Below are 26,305 nucleotides of genomic sequence, written 5' to 3' on the forward strand. Positions count from 1 at the left end.
TTAGGACTTAAGCAAAGAAATGACTTAACGTAATCATAATCAAAATAATGATTGAATTACATTTCCATCAGTTTCTGATTGATCCGTCTCTCGGCTTAATCTGAGAAACGGCTTATAAATTAGTGGGAAACTGATGGGAATTTAGTCAAATCATTATTCTGAATCGAATTACGTTAAGTCGTCTTTCGGTTTAAATCGTAAGTGTGTTCAACACATCAGAAAGATATTGAAATTTCTGACAAGTCTGATCAATCATCTGAGAACGGTATCATTCCTTTCACGCTTGATTATAGAGGCCGCAATACTTAGCTTCACTCCTGGTTCCTGGAGCCTTTGCCAGAGTTCGGGGAGTCTTGGTTAGAGCTAACTCGAATCAGCTTACTCATATGCTCTTTGAGTAAGGGGCAGTAATGTTTAATTTACTTCTTCCAAGTGCCAGACTATCTATTGACGGAATATCGGCATACTTCCAGTCTCAGTCTAACTAGACATTTCTTTTATATTTGCTCCTGTTTTTAAAATTTTGTTAATTTTTTTCACGATTTCCTTCCTTTTCCAAACATTGTAAGAGGGGCAAACCCTATTTGTTTCTGATTAATAAATAATAATAATAAAATCAATCGATTATGAACCGATAGTAGTCACTTAACTAATTATTTCCCGTAAATCAATTCTGGGTGTTACTACTCCTCAGCTATTTTGCGCGATCTTTTGAGAGATGTTCATATCGGTCATGAACTAATAAATAATGACGCAAAACTACTTTGTAGACCCTATGCCATATGTTTTTCTTTAATTGAGCAAGGAATTAATTCACTTTTAATCATAAATATCACGTATTTTACAAATGGTATCCTAATCTGCGAAAGAAGACACGTTTTTTGTTGGTTGCATCAGAAGATTGACATTATGCAATTGACATATCAGATAGAATTTAAAAAACGCTATATTAAAAAAAATAAATAAAATTTTTAGTACGAAAGTACTTTTGGGGTAAAGGGGAAGCTGTGGCAGATGTAAATACTGATTCTTATGACTACATTACTTGGACTTCTATTGTCGATGATTTTTTAATGGACAAAGATCTCTTTACTTTATGACTTCATATAGGTCTCGTCCTAAGATGTCTAATATGTAATTAAAAAAATTGAAGTGTTTATACAACTACCCGAGTTTCCCCTATATATAGCATCCAACTCACGAGTTCGAGCATTAGATTTATCGTAATAATGCGGCGGAGTTGCAACCAAGTATATGAAATAAATAATATTGATTGAATTTAAATAAATTGAATTGAGTTGGTACATTCACTTTGATGTTTAATCCATCTATTTTCTAATAGATTTGCAGAGGATTTTTCATGAAGCAAGAGGAGTAATGTTGCGGTCATGATTGACAGTCTTGGGAAATTTCAGATGGGGTTGTCAGTGGATATATCCCACTGATAAGCACATACAAGTAGAATTGAAAGGATCCAGTAACATCCATATGATGACTCAACGTATATTAGTCTTTCATGAGCTTGGTGAAAAAAGCGTTAAAAAAAAACAACAATGAGAAAAGAATTCTAATTAAAGCCCGTCAAATCAGAGTTAAATTCTCCTATTTCTCATCAATGTTTCAATGGTTGGTATGTGGGATGTGGGCATTAAAAAGGATTTAAGCTAAATATCAGCTTGAACGAGGGTATTCGGTGTGTGAATTTGTACAGTTACAGTGGATTCTACTTTTTCACCAGTTCCATCATCATCATCCTCAACTATGCGAGTGTCATTTGTCGCTGTTGAGTCTTTCTGTGTAGACTCTCCAGCTATGTTTGTCTTATCATCCACCTCGCAGACTGCATCAATGGAGTCCAACCCTTTGGGGACAATCTGACGTGGGGTGGACGGTGCCTCATTAGTACCATCGGTGTCGACGTAACCCAGCACAAAGGGCAACTTGAGACAAACCTCTCCACCCATTCCACTTAACGTTAGCTTCACCTTTACGTAGTACGATACATAGATGGCGAAGACATTGCGGTCTTCGTTCGGCTGGAGTTCCATTGGAGAGCTTGGCGCAATCTTGGCACTATCGCTCCACAAGTTGGTGTCGGCTGAGGTGTTGAATAGGGCACCCTCCACAGCTATCCAATTCTTCGTAGGAGCTCGCATTGGCATGAGGAAGTAGGTACTGTGCAGAAATTCCCCTGGTCCCAGCTGATTATTGAGACTCACATCAGCCACGACGTTCTTGAACTTACCGTTGCTGAACATACAAACATCCACGTGCTGAACAGCAAAGATCTGCAAAAAGGGAGACGAGTCCTAAGTAAACCACCCACCCGCAAATCAATCAATCGACGATGGGTGTTGGTGCTTTTCTCACGGAATCAGCACACACTTTTTGTAATTATAGATATGACAGAAAAGTTTGGCCATCAACATCAACGCACCAAACTTCCCCCATATTCTATTTTTGATGCTGAAACATTCTTGCGGATTCAGCGTTCAACCTTCCTGGAACTTTTTCTTTCAGAAAGCTCACTCTTTCTCAGGGAAAAACTTTTGAATTTGAGGAAATCGGTGATTGGGATGTGGTGTTATGTGAAATTTTCATGTGAAAATTGCCTTGAAACTGCTATTGGTAATTCATATAATTCAGACATTGGAGATTCAGAGCGTGGTAACAACCAATTTGAGAAGGTGCTTTTGATCCGGAAAATGGGTTTCAAATGGAAATGAAAATTATGCTATTTTACATTATTATTAAATAAACTAAATTAATGATTTCAATGAACATAATACTCTTCAATATCAAATATCAATAGAATGTACAAGTACATGTACAAAGAGAAATTATTAATCACATGTGTAGTTAATTTTCAATTTTAAATGTAATGAAATTGCCAATAACTAACCCTTTAAAAGGCTAATACAAAGCCTGATAAATAAATTTATTAATAAAATATTCTTCCTGATTTTTTTCTTGAATGTAGAATTCGTATAAATCTGCAAATTATACATAAATATATTTTTTTAATGATTTTTAATTATATGTACTTTTTTTATTAAAAATATTTAATCCTTTTTGAAAGAACTTTCTTCGGACGTCACGATTACTCAGAGTAGAATAATGTATTATTATTTTATTTATTTATTATTAATAACAATGCTTTTGAGCTAGTGCTCTTGAAAGCAAAAGAAAAAGGATACATGTATTAAGATATGTATAAAGATTTGTCAGAAAGCAATGCTTGCGTCCACCGCCGTCTTAACGTTTTAAAATTAAATTAAATCTTAAAATTATTTGATCGAAAGTGATAATTTTGTGTAAAAAAAATTCCAAAAATACAAATTTTATTTTTGAAAATCCTGAGTTATCGTTGAATATCGAAAAGTAAGTTTTTTGTTAAAAACGTACGAAAATCGGTTTGACAAGTGAATTTTTAAAATTTTTAAATGAATATTTCAGAAAATCACAGTTTTAGAGTTTAAGTTTTATTTGCAAGAGCTTAAATTATTTTTTTTATCATGTTATTTTTTTTAGTTAAAAGAATATGCTGTTTTTGTATTTTTCATGACCCATATAACCCCTTATAAAAAAATCCTTAACATCTTGATGGTATAACTTTAAGACGATAACCGGTTTCCATTTTAAAACATCCTCAAGTAACAATTTCTATTTTATTTTTGGGACGGTAAAGAATGCCGAATTTGAGAGAGTTTATGAAAGGATTTTATAATTTTTTATTTCGAGTAGTTATGATACTTTATAGAGCGGTCAATGAATGGATAGGAGTTTGTGTTCCATTTTATTATATGAATCCCATGGCTCCGGGTATTCCTTGTATATCAGGAAATTTTTATGAAATCAAAATTCACATCACTTTCTCTCTTAAACATTTTGCATATGTCTATTCCATTCTGTCGCATACTTCTTCATTCTTTGAACGTCACAACATATTCGATTTAGTTCGATACAATTTAGATACCAATGAGCAGGATGGACATATGTATGTAAAATTTTTGAGAAGAAAGGGATGTGAATTTAGATTTCATGAAATTTTCCTGATCTGTTCCTGAAACGTGTTCTGCAGGAGAATTCTGTAAGAGTATGACAAAATAGTATGACAAATTTAATTTTTTATGTGATAATATCAGAAAAAAAATCAAAAAACGATTCATGTCAATTACTGAGATCTTCATGGAACTCTTTTGTGAATGCAATTTGATGCTCACTGTGGCCTTTAACCCTTTAACGACGGGACACTTTTTAGGGACCGAAAATCAACTATAAAAATTTAACCAATAAACAAAATCAATGAAACGTGTTACATCTGATTTTGGAAAATCGAACAGAATCTGATTCGATGCATTTTTTACCTTTACGAGCGATAGGGACAAAAATAGCCCAAAAATTTAAATCAATTTTCTGACAATACCAATGAATAATAATTTTTAGTCTAATGAAAAATATTATGTATGAGTATTGTAGTTTCTTTTTCCAGAACAGTTTTGCACAAAAAAAATTCGAAGTATAAAAAGTAAATTAAAACATTTTTCAATATATTAGAATTTAAAAATTCGTAATTTTTAAGCTTAAATATTTACAATATAGCAAATAACTGGAGACTTGCAAAAAATATCCTAGATTCCTTCAACCTTCTACTTTGCAATTACGTACAAACGTAAGAAAAAAATAACTTGGGGTAGTCAGGAAAAATTATTTTCTTCATGGGACACCGCGGTGTTCCAGTCGTCCTTAAAGGGTTAATATCACCTTGTTCTCCAATTTATCACGAATATTTGTCATATGGCATTGTAATATTGTTATAGTATACCCCTCAAGTTGAAAATATATTATATAAAGTTTTAAGGAAATTTTCATTAGAATTGTGAATACTCAATTGAAATTCATGGGCATCAATCCGACAAATGCAATGCAAATATTGATTGAATGTTGCTCAGAATTGATCTTTCCATTTAAGTGAAATTGACGGGGCGAAAATAATTTTGATGAAATTTTGAGGAAAATGGAGGAAACCCTTTACATCCGATTTCTCAGGAATTTAACTTGTCAATAGAAAAATATGTTTGCTGAAGCAACAATAATAGGAAAACCTTTAGGATAATATCCAATCGTTTATTTTTGAGACTGAGTAAATCAATCAACTTAATAAAAGGGAAAATTCTCCTCTCTTTCACCTAAGGACTTATTCCGGTGACCCACAAAAAGTTCTCAAATAAACTTTGGGATCGTTGAAGTGTTGAGGGAATTATTAATTGATATTCCTTTCCTCAAATATATAGAGACTATTGGAAATTGCAATTCGAGGATAGCACATAGCAAACAACATTATCACATTGGGTGATACATTTTATAGGAAAGAAAGAACACATTCTTCAAGATCAAATTTATCTCCGAAAACACAATAACTCAATGGTTGTCGATATGGGATAAACTTTGCATTTATTTTGAGTGTGTGTATGGATTGTTTTCCTTATTCCTATCTCTGCCTATGAGAACATAACACCAGTAAAAAGTAATTGATGGAACATCCCTGGTAAAGGTTATTCTTCAGCCTAATTTACTGTAATGTTTATAAGACCCGAAAGAAAGTGTATCAGAACTTACCCGAATTTTCCTCACGATTTTTCGGCTGTCATTACGCACGTCGATGGTCACTGCTATGTCTTCGTCGTGGCCGTAGGCTGATTTATTGAGTGCTGCTTTCAGACTCACTCGTCCCTCTGCCCACAGGAATGGCTTATCGACAGATCCCTGAGGTGCCTGTGAAAATTGTGACCAGAGCTAGAATAAATCACCGTAACGTGAAGAGCAAACAAACGAGGCGAGAGGTGTCACAAGTCACAAGGTAAAAGGTGAAAAATGGTAATGGATTGTGAATCCAGGGGCTAAAACTGGACATACAGTTCTCGACCAATAAGTTAGAATCACTTTTAAAAAAATACAATAAAAAAATTATCAGAAATCAAGCTTAAACAAATATTATAAATTTCCAATTCTTTTCATAACTAAACTTTGAAATTGAGAATTACATCCAATATGGACTTAATCTACATTTGATGGGAATTTAATATTTGACTGAAAACTTAAAATAAAGCGATTCATTATTACACTGAGAGAAATCCGAAAAAGTTAAAATAACATTCCAGAAGTGTTTATTTTACCCTGCAGTATTGATCCGAAATCGGTGTAAATATTTTGCTTTCTAGGTGTATTAGGGGTTACAGTTACCCTTTTCCATGTTAATTTTACACTTAAAAAGGTGTAAAATTAACATTAAAAAATGTTGATATATTTTTACACTTAAAAAGTGTTAAATTTATGAGGAAAAAAAGTTGTTCGCACCCCCGTTTTATTCTCAGTGTAGAACAAAGAAATTTATTTAAGAGCAAGCAACGAAAAGAAATTATTTTTTATTTTCTTGAGCATTGATTAAAGAACCTTTTCTCCCACGCAGTACCTAAGCAAAGCTTTTATATGTATCCTTTATTGAAAAAAAAAATCATGTGAATTTTTAGAAAAGAGTAACTTGAATATACGCAGCAATAATGCTTCTAGCACGCTTCTAAATATATGTTATTGTACTTTTGAGTATTGAAATTGATTGAAATCAAGGATATCTTTTGATGTTTGAGTGCGTATAATTTAGTGAGGGGTTTTTGTAGAGGACACTTGAAAGAGCTATACCTCAAAGACTTCCGCATCAGAACTCGTATGTGGTACCATTTTGTCTTTGGCAGCATCAAGACGAGCTTTAGTGCTTCCACTACCACATAGCTTATTGGAGAACTTGAGAGCTTTCGGCGACAGGCGCAATCGGAGGCATTTAGGGATGGATGGTGCATGAGACTGAGGTGCTTGGGGACAACACCTGATCTCAGCTGGAATTTTGTGTATCAGCCTTATTCCCAGTTTCACCGTTGACCTCTTTTGCATCTTCTCATCCGACTGATTGGCAATGTAAGCTCTAATGTCGTAGCTCGTACCAATTGGAGCGCCATTGTAGTGCTTGGCTGGAATTAATTGCACACTGGGTGGTGCTACCGTTCCAATTTGAATACTGAAAGCATGTGCCCCAACACCCAATCTCTCCAAGAGTGCAGTCTTTTGTTTCCGCAAGACCAGCATGAAGCAAAACCGGACGGGAGCAACAATTGTGGCATGAAAGGTGGGATAAAATTGACAGTTAATTAAAATCTCATTGTGGGCGAATTGAGGTAATGTGGATTACCTGTAGTGGGGTCAATTCCTCCTTCTTCATTGAAACACCCTCAGCCTGTGGCCAGATTTGCTTGAGTGCTATTACAGCCTCATTACAGAACTTCAGTCCCATTACTTCCTCATCCTCTCGACCATACCTGAGGGCGAGTGCAATTGATAGGATAAATGCGAGACATGGGTAATTACTTTAAAGCTTTGTGGAACAAGGAATAAACATACAATACAGTAAATATTAAACGATATTAGCAAACACACTCTAAATAGGGTAATAACGTATGTTGTGGCTATCAGTGCACTTATGGCGATATCATAAAAGTTAAACTTTATCAATAAATTACTTTCAAGAACCAAAAATGAAACATAATAAAGCTATTAAAGTTATTCTTTTAAAAATACGTTTAATAATAATTTCGTAGAAAACAGCTCTGATACCAACGATAAGTCACATTTATGGTTATTTTGGTAAAATTAATTTAACCAAAATCAGTTTAAAAAATTGAAAGCCAAATTAAAGATCTTATTGGTCTTTAAGAATCATATCTGGTCAGTCGGAGAAAACCAAAACATTTTTGTTAATACAAAATTCATGTTTGATCAGTAATAAGAAATTGAATTTAGTCATTACAAATGTATAATTTGTCTCTCAATCCTAAAATAGGTGAGATTGTTAAGAATCTCACCTATAATATTTAATTATATAAATAAATATTTAATGTCAAAATTAAAGATTATTCTAAGCTAATCATGTTTAGCCATGGGGATCTCAGTGGCGCAATAGGCAAGACCGTTGGGTCTTGGGCGGACGAGATCTCTGATTCGACTCGCAAAGTTGTGAGTTTGAATCCCGCCCAGTGCAATACAAATGAATGCGTTGAAAAAGACATTTTCACATGGAATAAAACCGTAGTAAAATACACCGCCTCTGCCCAACAACTCCGGGTGCATGGGAGAAGCATCCACACTACGGAGAAGGCGCTCCAGGGCGGTCTACACATGGACTAGCAGATTCTTCCATCACGGAATATCACAGCAATATAACATGATGATTACATTGTAATAAAGTATTCCGATACGATTAATAAAATAATAATGTTTAACCATATTATAGGATCACATTAAAATTATCATATTTTCAAAATTTAAAATTTTTAAAAGTGCTCGTCACCTAACTGAAAATTAAAGACAATTTAAAGACGATTGATATTTCTATATTAACTCAGTTAGAGTCGGAGGAACATCTTTTCAATAAAGGAGCCCTATTGACACTTTTATCAAAATGTTAAAATTTATTTAATGTATCTAATAATATGTAAGTAATACTACCTTTTTTGTAATATACCATTTTCTATGAAGAGAAATGTTTAAATATGATAGCCCAAATGGTAAGATGTAGTTATTATTAATCGTATCGAGACACTTTATTTTGGTATTACATTGTAATTATTACAATGTGCCTCGTGTTGGAAGAATCTGCTGATCGCAGATCGCTCAGGAACGCCTTCGCCGTAGTGAATGCTTCTTTCGTGCTCTTGAAGGTTTTTGGGCAGAGGTAGTGCATTTTATTATGTTTAGTCACAGTGAAAAATGTCTTTTTCTCGACATTCAATTGCTTGCACCGGGCGGGAGTCAGAGATCTCAACGCCCAAGAGCCAACGGTCTAGCATATTGCGCCACTGAGATCCCCAGGTATAGTAAGGTAAGGTAATAGTAAAGGTGTCAATATATCCTCTTGACACCGAGCTCTTACAGTGTTAATAGGTGTTTCTTTCACCACATTTTGAAACTAACTGTAAACTTTAAGCTTTCTGTGTCCCATTACTCTACTTCTTCGTGGTTTTCCACCTAAAGAAAACCTAAAAATTCCGAATTAGAAATGATTCCGAATTACTTCATTTTCTCATATAATATTCAGAACTTTAAAAGTTTTACAATAGTTCTGCATATTTGATACAAAAATAAAATAAAAGGAATATTATTTTTTTTGATCCCCCCCTAACCCTTGATATAGGTCTGAAACCTATCGGCTTATTGTGACCAAGATTCCATTAAAACTAAAACACTTAACAATTAAACAAATGTATCAAAAAATCTATAAGTATCGGTTATATTCTAATGTCGTTACTATTTTAGGAACGCCACAAAAGGGAATATTATTTTCTCTACAAATATTTCAGATAATAATCGTATATTAGAATAATTTTTGTAAGGATTTATGTTTTTTTAGGGACTGAAATTTAATATTTTGCTGAAAAACACATAAATTCTTAAATAAACCTATATCCTAAATCGGTGTTTGAGAGCTGATTCATATTTTCCTATAAACATAAATTAATTTTGACGATTAGAACTCTTAGCAAGACCTTTTGACACCCTGTGCCATTAGGATATTAAATTTGAAGATCTCTCGCTACTTAAATTTAATTATATATACATCAAGTAAATTTCAACATCTTAATAAAAATGATAATAATGATTCCCCGTCGAATAGGCGCATCTTCGACCCTACAAGATTTTTTATTTTCTCTTGAAGTGACGCTTTCAAAAGTAATGAAGAACCAAAGAAATCTGACATTTCCATTTCAATCTTACAGTTTTTGAATTCTAACCTCTTGCATTTTTAACGGTTTTACCAATAGCTATAAAATTAGACCTTTAGCCATAAGATATATGACCAAAGTCATAAGGCATAGGATCATGAACTCAAACGTATTATTTATGTAAAAGAATATTTTGATTTCTTTTTACACTTTTGCCTAAAGGATTAAAGAATTTGACACATTAAAATTTAAGATTTTCATCAGAAAATACAAATTATCCTTTATGAAGATCTAATTTCTAATGATTTAATACTTAAAGGTTTAATTTAGGATCAAATTATATAATACTCCCTCCGTTCCGAAATAAGTCGTACGTTTGGCGAAAAATTAGGGATTAAGGAATGGTTTCAGAGAATGTTTTTGTTAATTGCAAATATCTTGTGTATCAACTATCCTCCATGTTCAGGGATAATATGGGGATCCTATCACGATGGTAAGTTGAGGAATCGATATGTTGAATTTGTCCATTTCAAAGATCTCCGGTAGATAGTTAATCACTACAAGATGGACTGTGATTAACATTATAGGCTAGAATTTGTTCTAAATTTTTAGTATTCACAAGTAGAACTCAACAGTTATTACCGATATGACATTTTTTATATCTCAAATTTTGCGGAATGAGCAATAAAAAGAGCATCCTTTTTTTATGTGTTCGAATATCTGGATGAAAAATGGTGAGAAATAGGGTCTTGGGACCTTTAGCGGACCCCCCGTAAGTTGACCCTGGGACCATTTATATGTTTCTCTAAAACATATCCCGAATTGAAAAAAAATCGCACGACGTGTTTTCGAGCAATCCTAAAAACATGATTTTGGTGGGGAAGGGGATGGGCGGGGGAAAAAGTAGGGGCATATTAATGGTCCCAGAGTTAACTTATGGGGGGTCCCCCAAAGGTCCCAAGTCTGTATCTCTCACCATTCTGCATCTATTTTAGATTGAAATTAAAACGCCAAAAATAAGACATTTTTAAGACATTCGTTCCTCAACATACCATCAAGATTGGACCCCAATTTTAGTTCTGAACATTAACAATAGTTTCTTAGAAGAGATAATTGTGGTACACAAAACTTTTACCAACAAACTTTCCCTTAATCCCATTTTTTTTTCTCAAACGTATCACTTATTTTGGAACAAGAATTTTTCCCAATCGTACGACTTATTTCGGAGCGGAGGGAGTAATTTATATTGTTTTATGTGAGCATAATTTACAGACTGGATGTAACATATTAAGCAGTATTTTACAAAAAAAACGATCAATAAGAATTAATATTTGTAATACTAAATTATTATTTACACAGAGAAATTTAAGAAGTTATGAACTATTTTAATTTTTTATTGACCAAAAATGTTTTTCCCTACTGACTTCACCCTACACGCTTTTCCTCACGTTTTTTTTGAGGTCATTAATCTGAATTAATTGTGGTAGAGTGGCATTTACCTCTATCAATTTATGCAATATATGCAATATTAACTAAATCATCCATTTACCATTCACACGTAACAGTGCAATAAAAGCCAAAGACACCACTTTGTACACCCTCATGCAATGTATAACATTTTCCCTTGTGAATTTCCCATTTTTCCATATATTCATAATAATATATTCATAATGCCATCTTTCAAATAACTCTGTCACATCACGTAAAAGAAAAGTGCTTGGGAAAATATAGGGTTATACCTACACCTTCCCTTACTGGGGTTATACTCGTATTATGACTTCATCATAACTGAATGGAAGTATAAATTATAAACACCACAGAGACTCCCCTCTGCGTATTTACTCATTAAGTCAGTGTTGTATTAAATTATCGTCTTAACCCCATGGATACGGTGTCATGTTTAAAACAGAAAGCCAGAATTTCTTGAGCTTTAGTACATACCCAAAATGATAAAAGTAATCTGTAGAGAGCCATTTTTTTATGTTAAACTTTGAAGAAACTTCACCTAATTTACAAACTTTTCTTTATTTTGGAGGTTTGAGATTTCATTATTCAAACACGATAAATTCATGTTTTTTTTTGAAGCCGTATCAAAATAAAAGTTATCAACATAAAATTAAAACTAGCTTTAATTGCAAGATTGAGCTACAATTATCAACATGATACCGTATCCTCCTTTTAAGTTAAGCACTGTCCCAACCTTCAAATCCAGAGCTTATAATTTTGTACAATATTTGCATTTCTTTGTCAAGGAAAATAGAGTAAAAGTTTGCATAAAATAAGATTGTGGGATGTGCTTATCCGGAATTAATCTCATGTTGTTCTAACGAAGAAAACATTTACAGGTATTTTCTCGAGGAGAGTGTTTCCTTTTAGAAAAACCCTCTAACACATCCCAATCCCAATCTCCATTTTCCGTTACATAGGAAAGAGAAATCACTTTACACGTGAGCAATTTTCACAAATCACACCCATATACACCTTATGTCACACAACACCATAATGCGAAAGTCATGCGAGAAATAGTGTATTCTTTCGTATATGTTCAAGCACCTGAATGTCAAAGTTAATTGGCTGAACAGTCTATGTCCTACAATGTACTTGGGATCAACGTAGAGAACACCTCGAAGTGGTTCGACGACACCACGTCTCGAGATTATTTCCCTCGTACCCAAGTATAGTGTCAGAATGGCATTTGGTGAAGTCTTCTTGAAGATCCTGCAAAAGACACAAAGATATAAAGGTACAATGGCAGTAATATGGATTGCATCATTTTCCAGCAAAATGTACAATACATGAGTTTGCATATAGAATACGTGTTGTATGTTGTATAGAGTATTTCAAGATGAAAATACTTCATATTGTTAGTTTTAAAACTTTGACAAAAGTACTTTTATATGAAAGAAAGTTGGGCTTTTCGGACAAACTATTTAATTTTGGACCTTGGACTTAAAAAAACATACTAAACTTTGATTTCAAGAATAACACAAAACCCGCTTTACAAATGTAAAAAAGAGTGGGGCAATTTTGGTTGGCATGGCTTTCGAAAATATAGAATGATTAAACCGATTAAACCATTAAATAATATGAGGAAAATGTGTTACATATTTTTAAATATTTAATATCCAAAAGAAACTATCTGGGTTTAGCCAACTTTAATACCTATATAGATCATAAATGTTTAGTAAATGAATCACTACTTTTAAAGACCCAAATAGACTCAGACTGATCTTCAAGAATATTTAGCCTGTCAAATTTGGATGTAAAGGATCACGGAAAAGAAAATAATTTAAGTATAATCTCTATTCGTGATTTTTGAGACAATTAGGACTTGTCCTTTACTGTAAAATTTTACGGACTAAACTCTCGGAGATCACCTTTAGTCTATTTGAAGCTCAAGCCTTTAAGATCGATTGGGACACCAGTGTCCCAAAAACGAAAATAATTTTCTTGGCTATTAATTGAAAGTTATTTTGTTTTTTAAATAGTAAGATTCTTTTTTTGTTCTTGGAACACCAGCGTCCCACTCGTCCTTAACTCTTTCGCGTCTTTAGGGTAATGTCATGACTCGGGAAAAAAAGTTTTTTTTGGGTATTTACATTAATTGAAATCTATCTGTTCGTGCACGACATCATAATAGAAGGATGTAAGATTCTTGGCTCATTTTCTCAAGACTCCAGTTAGATTTCAATTAATGTAAATAGCCAAAAAGAAACTTTTTTCCCCGGGTCATATATGACCCTAAAGACGCGAAAGAGTTAAAAGGTTCATAGATCTTCAAAGTGAAATGTTAAACATCTGTAGAAAGCGTACTTCTTAACCGACTAAAGAAAACGTGGATTTCATTCGTGATCTTTTTAAATGGCAAGTTTTACTTGACCGACAGAGGAATGAGTCCATGCTTCGAACGATCCCAAGCTGCATAGGGGAGACTGGGGCAAAAAGTCATAAATCGAAAATTTTAAAATTCAATATCTTCCAAGATAAATAAGATAGCGGCTTAAAATTTTTCCATAGATAGCTTCCATATGTCTTCTTCAATGTCGTAAAGTTTGTTAGAATTTGAACAAGGAATTTAGAAAATATAAAATATCGAAATTTTTAGCCCTATTTTTTAAATATTTTCCGTGCAGAAGATATCAATTATTAGCTACTTATTTTAAATTTGATGCACTGGTGAATATTTCCCAAATTATCTGGATATTCTTTGGATACGAAACTGCTATCTATTTTAGAATTTTAGAAAGATCCTTTTCTCCAGAAATCCTTTTATTAAAAACGACCACTTGGGGTAAAAAGTAGCAAGAGCTTTGGAGCAAAAAGTAACAAAAACCGAAACAATTTCTGATGTCCCACAGTGAAAAGAAACGTTAATGCTATGTGTCGCATCTTGTTGTTTGCATTGGTCAAACGATTTGCAGTCTTTTGTGTGTTTTTTGTAAAATAGCTTAATATTCGTTTTTTTTGCTCAGATAGAGAAAACGGTGTTTTACAAAGGTGTAGAAGAATAAATTTCCTATGAAAATATGTAATCTAGGTATTTTACTTAAATTTAAGGAATCCCGTAATAAAGCGAATCAAAATGTGATAGTATCTTATGCTTGATACTATTTGCCCCAGCATTTTTGAGAATGATCACAAAATTACCTTTTAAAAACGGCTCGATATATATATTTTCTTACAAAATAGAAGAAAATGATTTTCACAGAGTTGTAGAGCGGTAAATTTCCTATAAAACTGTGCTAATTAGAAATTTTGGTGGTGCTCGGGTAGCTTGTAAAAAAATAAAATATCCGCTTTGTGACTTTTTGCCCCAGTCTCCCCTATCAATTTATTGCTAAATTCGTAATAATTAGTGGATAATTTTTAAAATTTATTTTATTTTAGAGTCGCAATTGGTCGCAATACAGGGGGTAGCCTGATGATTCAAGATAGACCTACGATCGTTTGTAGGCCTTTATTACGTTTCGTTAAGAAAAGTAAGAAAATAACAACAGTTTTATTATTATTTATTATTACAATTCAGAACAATAAATTAAGGAACTATAATAATCAATTATGAAAGTATAATTTACCAATATAATTATTTCACAGACGTTTGTGTAAAAATATGTGGGATCTAGTACAACCTTACGCCAGAGAAGACCAGATTCTTAATTTTTATTATTATTTGCAAATTATCAAATATGATTAATCGAAAACGGCTTAATTATTGATTTAAGTGAAATTTGGATTAAAGTCTATGAACGATAAACTCTAAATTTATATTCCTAGTTTTCCTTCTGGCTACTCTATGTGAATAACTCCCATTCATCAAACTAATCGCTTATTAAAACCATCAAGCATTATGGAAGAATTAGGCTAGGCTTATCCTCGTATAAAATTTGACAGATAATGGAAATCTATGCAAAGGACCTCTAATCGATGATCCGAAGCTCTCAGTGTATAGCAGATTGGGATAAATCTTTACAGCTAAAGTTTACAGGCTAAATATGTTCGAAGATCAGCTTGAGTCTATTTAATGTCCCTACAGTGCAACAAAATGAAAAGCTTTTCAATGAGGCAAGAAAATATAGACATTTCAGGAATCATTACGGTGTTCCTTGTAAATCTTTTTCTAAGAAGAAGTTTATCAGAAGTTTCTGAAACATCTTAAGGTAAATATTCTTAAGAAATCTGTACTTCTAAGTATTTGATGAAACTTGCTTTTCTTCTCAATAAAGCTATTTTTAAGGAAAAAGGGTTAATGAGGATAATTTAAAATATTCCGGAGATAATGAAGAGATAGGGATATGGTTTGTTCTAAGAAAATCTAACTCAAGTCTTCATTTAAAGATTCTTTTTTGACACTAACAACTTAAGATAAAGCGTTATTGAAAAATAAGAGTCTTGCAAAATAATTTAACCCATTTCTATCTATCATATTCAATCGATAAAGTTTAAAGCATAATATTTAAATGGTTCCATTAGTTTGAGTCAATAAATAAAGAATTCCAAACCTAAATTGTGTCCGAAAAGCCCTTCTTACTCCTACTCTGAACCTTTCTCCAATTTAATGTTTCCCAATAAGGAGGAATTAAATTGGCAAGGAATTCTCAACTTTGAATCTATTAAATGTATTGAGATAAGCTTTTCCCAGCAACTGAGGATTAATTGGACGTATGGCTAAATCTCAATATGCAAACTTTGACACTTTGCTGAAACTTTATACATTGCACAAATTTGGTAATCCTCGCAAATTCTTGAAACTACATTTATTTAAACATAAAGGAGTATTTCATTGAATACCTTTCGAAATTCGTATGCCTAATTTGAGAAATAAGAAAAGTTTTTCTCTATATATTATTGTCATTATAGATTCAAATATAGGTAGTATTCTTAATATGGGTAGTAGTAGATGTTTCAAAAGCATTATTATGAATTATAGGTAATTCTGTTGTTAAAATTCAATATAATTTTCTAATACTGCCCCAAAACTTTGCAATTCCAAGAAACTTAATATTATTTGCGTGTTTCTCTATTAAATATTCAGTATAATTTGAAATGGAGGAGCTCGTGTTTAAACACTTTTAATTCACATAGGAGTAATAAATAATTTTCATGCTGTGTATACATTAAAAGTGATATTTTAAAGACAGCGTCTCATGAAATAGCGTCATTCATTTAAAGAGTGACTTTTGAAATTACACTTTATCCACTATCTCACCACACTCAATATATTATGTAAATAAATGAGAAGGAATAAGTGGTTACATTTGTCATAAAATAAACTATTCTGATTGAAATTTAACGATTAACGTAAGAATTCTAGATTTCGAAGCTGCATTCAAATTTTATTGTTATCCCCAAGTGTTATGGTAAATTGCAAAAATATGATAAAAGCTTCAATAACATCATGCAAATATATACAATAAATTTGTAATAGAAAATATTTGCAATAACTAATGCAACATTGACTGAAAAATTTAGCAAAATTAGACTTGCATTCTTGTTTAATATAAATAGAATATAAGTGATTAATAGCATGTACCTTCGAGCACCAAGAGTTTCAGCTTCAATTTCTGGTACTCTCCTTACTCCACTACTGCTGGCACTGAATTGATGGATGTTTTTGTTTTTTTATTCGTTGTTGGAGCCCAGAATTCAGAAGGACGCAACGGAGGAGATAAAAAATGGTATAAAGATGATATACCTTGTCGGAGGAGGATCGATGTGATTTTGGGGTGGAATAGAGAAATCTTTTACCCTGAATATAAAAAGCAGGAGAAGTTTCAGGTGTTTTTTTTATGCTTGGCTCTAATTTGAGAAATTGTATCGCACTCACATTGATTTTATTTTTTTTGTAGGTGGTTTCACCAACTCGTTAGCATAAAACTTTTTACGTTATTTTTTTTTTTTAAGAATCCTGCGAATTTTCCAGAGAAATATGCAAATAGGTGACAAAACTATTTAACTTTTAGAATAAAAACTTGTTTCAAGCAGTTTGTTTTCATGAAATATCACAAAAGTTGGATTTTGAAATATGTATAAATGAAACAGTGCTTCTGTACATTGGAATAAATTATTATTAACTTTTTATAAACAAGAAGAAGTTGTAAGATTTGATTATACATCAGCCAAAAATGGGATAGAAAACTCAGTACTTTTTTGTTCCTCTGTGTCTCCTAAACATTTCTCGCGAATAAACTCTTGTGGTCCATCAAGTCAAATTTCTGAGACAGCTTAAGATGAAGATGTACAAGAAATTGGTGAAAAGAATGTAGGGGGAAGTGGGGCACCTTTAAAAGTGGGGCACATTTGAAATTGGGATTTTTCTCCTATGTTTAAGTGGAACTGAGGCATATCATAATGCAATTTAGCTTCTCAATCTGTTTGTGCAGCTAAATTATATCACGACAAGGCTCAATTTTATTTAAAAATAGGAAAAAATACCAATTTCAAAGGTGCTCTACTTCTCCCTAGCTTGTTTTATCTTAATAACGGTATATCCTAAGATCTTGATGTCCGAAGATGATTTGTGGATGAAGACTCCAAGAATATTTTACTAGAACAAACCATCCGCCTACCTCTTGATTTCTCCCATTCCATATTTTCTTCATAAATCCTTAAATATCCTTCAAATCCATGAAAAGAATACTTATATTCTATCTAGAAACACACTAACGGTTTAAGCCGAGAGCCCGTTTAACGTAATTATAATCAAAATAATGATCAGATTGCATTTCAACCATTTTCTAACTGTAATCCGTCTCTTGGCTTAAGCGGAGAAACGGCTTAGTGGAAAATTTATTAGAATTTAGTCAAATCATTATTTCGATAATAATTACGTTAAGCCGTCTTTGGCTTAAGTCCTTAGAGTGTCTAGGGAATTAAGATGACTTATCTCTTTTACTAAAATATTTTCCTTGAAAAAGAGCTAGGGTCCCTAAAGATCACAGGGTCGAAATTAATAAATAATAAAATAATAAAATAATAATAAAATTATATAGACATAAAAACATCATCATAAAATGAAAAGAAATGGGGTAAGTGTACCAAATTCCGGCAAGCTTGCAATTTCGGCCACTGTTTTTGTTCCTGAAATTTGCATGAATTTCTAGTTTTTGCATGCTCTAGAGACTATACAATACAAAAAAAATAACAAAAAATGTCGCTTAGACGAAGGAAATTATGTGAAAAAGACTGGAAGAATTCCAGAAGGACGAGGAACTATGAGAAAGAAGGTGGTCGAAATAGGCCACCAAAGCTATGTCTACATTTTTATTAATTTTAAAATGCATTAAAAATAATTTTAGATAAAATTAAGGCGATAAACTGTCTACAATGTTCCAAGCAACACTCCTTATAAAGAAGTAATAAAAAATTAAATTTGTATTAGAAATATAACATTTTAAACTTAAGACTTTGGTGCTTACATGCAACTATGCCGAAATTTGGTACACTTACCCTACCTAAAAATAAGAATATTTGGATCTAAATTTATTTGATTAAGTCCTAAGAAATGCTTTTCGTGGATTTGAAGGATATTATTAACAAATTGTGGAATATTTCAGGGAAATTGAAGATAAAAAACGATGGTTTATTATAGAAAAATATTTTTGGGTTCTCCTCGTAAATCATCCTTTAACACCAACATTCTAGAATGTTATCATTATTTAGATCTAAAAAATCCAAAGTAATTTAACCAATTTTATAAAGATTTTCATTTTACTTAAACTATCTCAGAAACTTGACGTGATGGATTTTCTAAGGTAGATGTGTTCAGGAGAGACCATGAAATAAGAGAGAACTGATTGCTTTTCGTTCTAAAAAAGAAGTTTTCATTTTGCTGCATACTTTGAATTTTAAAAGAAATATTTTAATATTATATGATTATATCTAAAGAAATATCGTCAGTTAAATCATCATTTGTTGTAACTTCATTTTTGCGATTTTGACATATAAGGTAAAGTGCCCTCAAGTCTACCGGTTCCTCAATTCGATCAGTAGAATTATTTATTCAATTTATTTATATTTGCACTAATATTTGGCGTATGATTTGACATTAATAGGTCAATTATTCCATATATAAATACGAATCAGTGACAATTTTATAGAAATTCACCATCAAACGTTCAAATATTGACCACCGGTCGAGTCGAGGAACCGGTCGACTCGAGGGAACTTTACCTTATACATATTTGTAATCGGCGTAATTTTGTTTATTAAACGCATTTAAGAAAAAGAAATTTTTATAAGCCCAATAAAAATTATTTTAAACAAAAATTATCGTAAGTTCCCTTAATTATTAAAAGTTTATCAGAATTTGTCGTAACGCCTATTTTTGGTGAAGTTACGACAAATTTCCATACAAAATTTTCTCGCCTAGTCAGAATTTCTAGTAACTTCTTTTGCTCGCTTACGTGGCTTGTAATTTGCAGCCAAATTGAAATATTTATTAACAAAACGTTCACACACTTTTCCAAATATCCAAATCCATAGACAGTGCTAATCATGCGATATTAAATCATTTTAATTCAATATATTTCGTCAGTTACATCAGCATTTGCTGTAACTTCTTTTGCTCGTTTGCGTGGCTTGTAATTTGCTGCAAAATTGTAATATTTCTCAACAAATCGTTCATAAATTTTTCAAATATCCAAAGACAGTGCAAACAATGCAACATTATATCATTTTAATTCATTTTTATTTAGTCAAATAAAGGCGCTTATTTATCACTTGAGTACGTTAGTAGTGATGTTACGATAAAATCTTATTATCCTTTTTCCGACATATATCTCAATATCTCAGCTTTTAAATAATTTTATAAAGATTTTCTCGAGTTAACTTACAGTTTATTAGTGTCACTTTTATTATTTTGATTCAAAAATATTGCATTCGGGGCTCATTTTTAAGAAAGATAAAGCTGAACTGAAAATATCGTCTCCTAAAAACTGTTAAAAGGAAGTTACGACAAATGCTGATTTAACTGACGATTTGTAAGAAAAAAAGTGGGTGTATGTATATTCCCTGCCCATTAATTCAAAACAAAACAAACAACGTGACACACAAAATTTAGTCAATAAAACTCATGAAATAATAACTTTAACTTTTGAAATAAAATTTTATTATATTTCTTCCGACCCTTCCGACATATATCTCAATATCTCAGATTTAAAATAATTTCGTAAAGACTTTCTTGGAGTTAACTTATAGTTAATTAGTGCCACTTTTATTATTTTGATTCAAAAGAATCGAATTCAGGGCTCATTTTTAAGGAAAATAAAGCACATCTGAAAATTTCGTCTCCTCAAAAGTTGTCAAAAGGAAGTTACAACAAATGCTGATTCAACTGACGATATAATTATAAATCAACTCAGGGTTTTCTGAGAAAAGTTTTCAATTACATTCGCTTTTAGTGGGAATACAATGGCAATTGATTGAGTCAACTAATAAATTAAGTGTGTACTCCTTTATGGCTTCTGCACGCCAGATATCTATGTCAATAAGCCAAATATTCTTCTTAAGTGCGCAAAAAGTAAAATCCGTAAAAGTATCAATATGGACCATGAGAATAAGAATTCTTTGATATGGAGAAACGTGTAAGAGTTTCACAAATTACACCGGCGAATTCCTCGAGAAGCTTTTGAGAATATTTTATAAAATTGTTTTGATTAAGTTTTAATTAAAGGAGTAAAATTATCCTTTATTTTCACTGATCCGCGACGAGAAAAGAGATTTCAACTAAGTCTCTCATTTCAAAAAGAAATCAGACAAAAAAGGTCAGTTTCTAACAAGAAACAATTAGCTTTTCTTTGGAAATTTCTATAAGTGAATCTGCATGAAATCACAAAGCACGAAAGTTGTTAGGATTATAAAAAAAAAACATAAAATAATAAAAACTAAGATATTTCTTCAAATATCTGTAAAGATTTCTATTCATATTCAAATTTGCTTTGAATTTTATAATAAAAACACTTAAAAAGATTCCCCAGAAAATCTATGCAAGCCATTGTGAGAAGGCGTCGACCTCGAGGCAGACCTAGGACGAGGTGGCTGAATCAAATTCAGAATCTTGCCTTGGAACGCCTTGGGATCGAACCCGAACATCTTCCTGAAGTGGCGGAGGATCGACAAGCGTGGGCTGCTAATTTGGATGCCATGGGCCCGCGACCCCAATAGGGATAAGCGGTTGAAAATGAATGAATGAATGAAACACTTATTTTATTTATTTATTCTCGGAATTTATTTTAGTATTCAAAATAAAATCATCTTTAGAAAAATTCATGGACTAAAAGAATTTTTTTTAATGAAAGCACTAAATGTGAGCCTTCTTAAAAATATTATTTGGGTGATCTTGTTAGGTACCCTAGGTGGTAGGGAGAGGTAGGGCTACTTTGAGTTGTGGGACTACATTGATATGCGATTCTTTCGCATTCTGAAAGAAATTGGGATTCAACAAAATGAAATTTAGATTGTAATTTTTTCGAGTGAGAGACTCTACGCTTCGTGTTCTTTTGAAACTTTAATAACATTTGTTAGGAACTATCCGAGCCATGCCCCTGGCAAGTTGCCTGAAATTTGAAGCCACTTTCTCATACTTCGATTTAAATTTATATGGGAATTTTTTTGCACTTGCGACCGTTACGTTAAATATCTAAAAAGTGACAAGTTTTTTCGCATTATAAGATACCTTACCGTATGGAGGAATAAATATAATAAATTTTTGTTTAAATAAAGTTTTTCCTCGGGGCACTGTAAGCTGAGTCCGAGGTCAATTTAGAAATTGGCTTCAAATAGCTCCATATAAAAAATTAACTTGCCACATGATTGATCCGAGCTAACAAGCTAAAATGTTACTGAGATTGTCTTATTTTCAAATATTTGGTATCTATTTAATCAGTTGTTCAACAACTATTTAAAATTCAGGAATTGCAAAATGCTTAAGTACTTAATGTGTTAGCCCGGATTTTAAAATTCATTCAGTGTTATTTACATAGATATCGTGAAACCACAAGAAAATTAGTGCTATAATATTGCATTAAAACGTAACTGCAATATTGCGGAAATTAAAATAGGAATCCTAATAAAAATTCTTTGATGCAGTTTCATAGAATCCATTGCAGAACTCAAATGAGAAGCTGTATATGAACTTAATGATTTTAGTAATGACTTGAACAATGCCAAGATTGAAAATACTCCTTTGCGAAACTCTACAACACTCCCCCATATCATATCGTATAGGTAGTTTTTATATCACTTGAGATCAGAAATATGGCTTTAGACTTTTATCTAAACTATTTATTTAATAAGTTTTATTGTCAAAACTATATCTTCAGTATTTTATATATAGTCGAAGGTGTCATCGTCCTTTTACCTTTCTTCGGGAGGTGCGTTCAAAATTTTGTGATGCTCATCGACCTCCTTTGTCATCATAGTGACACTAAAGGGTATGTTCTCATGTAAGCAGTAATTGCATTGTCTGATCACAACACTAACTTTTGTCAATCTTTAAAAATATCATAAGCTTCACCAGTCTCCACAGATTATCCAACTGTGGATCATCGAATCACCTCACTTCTCTGGTAATTTCCACCCACTGATATTCACCTTTAGCACACTTTCTCCAACATTCACCTTTAGTCCGGATAGGAATGGAAAATGTGAGCAATTTAGAAAATTCTATGGTAGAGTCTGTAGATATTGCTTGGCAATGCATTCACAGTATCTCTCATACATCCTCCCTTATTCTCACGTAAACGTTTAGCAAGATATAGCTCATATTTCCTTTCCACTTTCAATTTACTTTCAATTAATCTAATATTCCTACCTCACGCCACCTCAATTCTTTCACCATTGATCCTTTTTATCGAGGACACGCATTAACTCCCTTTTCACTCTTTGGAAAACTGGTGATGTATAAAGAACAATCTGAGTGAATGATAAGCTTTTTTGTTGTGTTGAAATTCTATTTGTTTTCTTATACCTTCACTAAATGCAATTAACTTGGATTCCCATCACTTTTTTTACGACAATTCCGGGGGCTCAGAATATGGACTTATCCAAAATGTGTCACCCATTAAATTATATATTTATCCCTAATCACTTGGCCACATAACTGAAATCCTACCAAATACACTTTCTGTGATTAATTACTTTATATTACTTTGAGGGGGTGTTTGTCGGACGGCCCCAAAAGAAAAAGGCAGGTAGTCTTCGATGAATTTTCCAGGCTATAAAAACCACCCTCAATTGGCACGCAATTCAGCATTTAACTTTCACTGACTGTTGATTCATTCAGGAAAACCCCAAAACGATTCTCACGCGGATTGAATCCATGTGGGTTAATTTTTTCAGAAAATGCGCACGTCTTGCCACTAGCGAGTGGTGAAAGCAACTGTTGGGACTTTCACTCACAGAGCTTGGAAAGTTCATTTTCCAGACACACTTTTCCCACCACGACCCCATACGAACATCCCCGAATGGGGTACTTTCTTTTTCTTCCCAGACATACTCGTATACATAGCCTCAACCCCAAGCACCATTTTCACGACATCAACACTAAATATGGGGAAAATTCATTATTTTTCCCATAAGGTTTACGCATGAAAGGCATCATTAGACACTTTTTACACACACTTGAACAAAATTGTAAATTGTTGAATTTTTCACCGCAATTTGTGACACGATGGAATAGGAAACATATTTATTTTTAACGCAATACCACGCATTGTGTGACTTTGGATCATAACAACAAATGCCTAGCAATTACACGCAGTCACATAGGATATTCTCAGTGGAAGTGATTCTTGGCTAATAAAGCACCCACATGGATAAATAATTGTACCTTTTGGCGTGAAAAATTGTATACAGGTACACTCACGCAACCATCTCATTTGCATTTGCAATAAAGTGCCAAATTATTTTCATAGACCTTTGATTTATTGCATCTGAATATGACCTTTTCAAAATAGCAAAAAGTTCTGTAATATTAATTATCATTAGAAAGTTTGAAGTTAATATGGAAGTTGGTAGGTTTTTGAGTTACCTGAAACTACCAATTAAGCACAAAGATACACAAACATAAAAAGTTAAACTTTGTGAATAATATATTACAGTTTCCTGAATTTTTACATGAAAAGAGATGCTAAAGTGTTCCAGCTTTGTGAAATGTTGAAACTCAAAAAACTTTACAAATTCGGGAAATGATTTCGAAAAACCTCAAAATTAAAAATATTTGATGCGTTATGATAACACATCACATTTTATTTGATTTTCCGAATCATTTTCTGACAAAAAACGCGACATAGCCATAATTAATGCTACCACCCTATTGTTGTCCAAAAATAAAATTAATTTTTAAAAACTATTTTCTATTTCTCACCATTTACTTTATCAAGGATCCATCCATTGTATTCGTTCATATTTAATCTGAACTAGTGGAATACAGTGAATCTTTACAAATGCACCAATTTTTTTTTAAATTAATTTCTGTATTTATAGGGGAAAGTGATCAGCCTTCGAATGTCGTCAACCATTAATTATTGTAATTCCTATTTGTAAAAAATAAATTCCATTTTATTATAATAATAAAATAAGAGCAGGATTGAGTAGTCTTGGAATAGGAGTCCTAATGGGAGTTTATTCTTGTCTTCTTGGAGGTTACCTCCGTGGTTTACATTTATAGGAAGGTCACTGAAGTCCAAAAGTCTATATCCCTTACCGTTTGGCCTATAACTTCTGTAATAAGTTAAGTGACTTAAATTGGAATTTTGAAACGCATAAATAAATTACGGGTACATTATCGTTCAATTACTGATTGTGACAAATGCAGGCGGGTTGGAAATTTCATGATATTTCAAAAATAAATCCAAATAGTTTAAAAAATAAGCCCTTCAGCGTAGTTAAACTTAGGTCATCAAAAATTAAAAATCATGGTTTTGATTTTACCACATTGAACTATTCGAAAATCCTGAATTGTTATTGTTTTCTTAATACGATTGATCCGTGGAACCAGTCGCAGCCAAAATTTCGAGTCTTATGTTCACGTAAACAGTAAATTGTATTACGGATTATTGATTTTCGTAATTTACTGTGGTCACGGTCAGCTATGACTTTTACGATCATTCCATGCTTTCGTAGCCTCATAAATCTAATAGAGCGTCCAACAAGAACGTTCTGCATTTTCTCCAATTTTTCATACTTTCATTTATCCAAACTTGGAAAATTAATTGTCAATACACTAAATAATTACTGACATTGCACTAAAATTATGTTATATTTGAAATACTCGAAATGAATTTCAGTTTATGACTATAAATGAAAGTGATTCTATTTTTTTTTCGTCCCAGCAGAACATCACTTTTGACGCATTCTGAGTAAAAATACAGAAATTTAGCGGTCAGTACTGTACTTTTTCGACGTAAGGCAATTACTTTAACATTTCTAAATTATTTTTTTTTAAATATACTAGAAAAAAAAGTTACCAAAAGTTAAAAGTTTGAAGGGGTGATTCTATTTTATTGGCCGCCACTGTATATCACATATAGTTTGACTTCTGTCCCAGTAACAAGTTGAAAATTGGGTGTCAAAACACCAGCAGTTTTGTAGGAGAAGGGAATGAATGGAAAAAATTAGGGGCATGTTGAACCCAGGGTCGACTTATGGAGGAGAGTTTCTCGAAGGTCCCATCTATCTTCAACCGTTTGGGCTCTAGCTGTGGTAACGGCTGGATAGACGGACGGACGTAAGGTCTGAAACGTAAAGAAATGTTGAGAAAAGTTGTTCCCAGGGGGTGGAGGGTGGAAATGTTGGTTGATCAAATAATGAGGAAATTATATTATCTAATACTGCTCTCTCTGTGGAGTTCGATCAGCAAAAAACCTGGTTATAGGTGTGCTGCTCCCGCTTTAACTCTTTCGCGTCTTTAGGGTAATGTTATGACTCGGGGAAAAAAGTTTTTTTTGGGTATTTACATTAATTGAAATCTATCTGTTCGTGCACGACATCATAATAGAAGGATGTAAGATTCTTGGCTCATTTTCTCAAGACTCCAG

General features: G+C 32.6%; 1 protein-coding gene across 1 annotated transcript; it reads right to left on the reverse strand.

The window, feature by feature from the left end:
* Positions 1-763: 763 nt before the first annotated feature.
* Positions 764-23,626, reverse strand: LOC129809604 (arrestin homolog). Its single transcript, XM_055859556.1, has 7 exons — positions 22,627-23,626; positions 16,801-16,863; positions 12,324-12,488; positions 7,244-7,370; positions 6,700-7,116; positions 5,620-5,775; positions 764-2,288 (listed from the first exon to the last, which is right to left on the reverse strand). Exons 1-7 carry the CDS (start codon positions 22,683-22,685, stop codon positions 1,665-1,667), a joined length of 1,611 nt encoding a protein of 536 aa, XP_055715531.1. The 5' UTR covers positions 22,686-23,626; the 3' UTR covers positions 764-1,664.
* Between the last annotated feature and the right edge of the window lie 2,679 nt (positions 23,627-26,305).

The sequence above is a fragment of the Phlebotomus papatasi genome, chromosome 1 (assembly GCF_024763615.1).
Source record: "Phlebotomus papatasi isolate M1 chromosome 1, Ppap_2.1, whole genome shotgun sequence".
NCBI classification, from domain to species: domain Eukaryota; kingdom Metazoa; phylum Arthropoda; class Insecta; order Diptera; family Psychodidae; genus Phlebotomus; species Phlebotomus papatasi.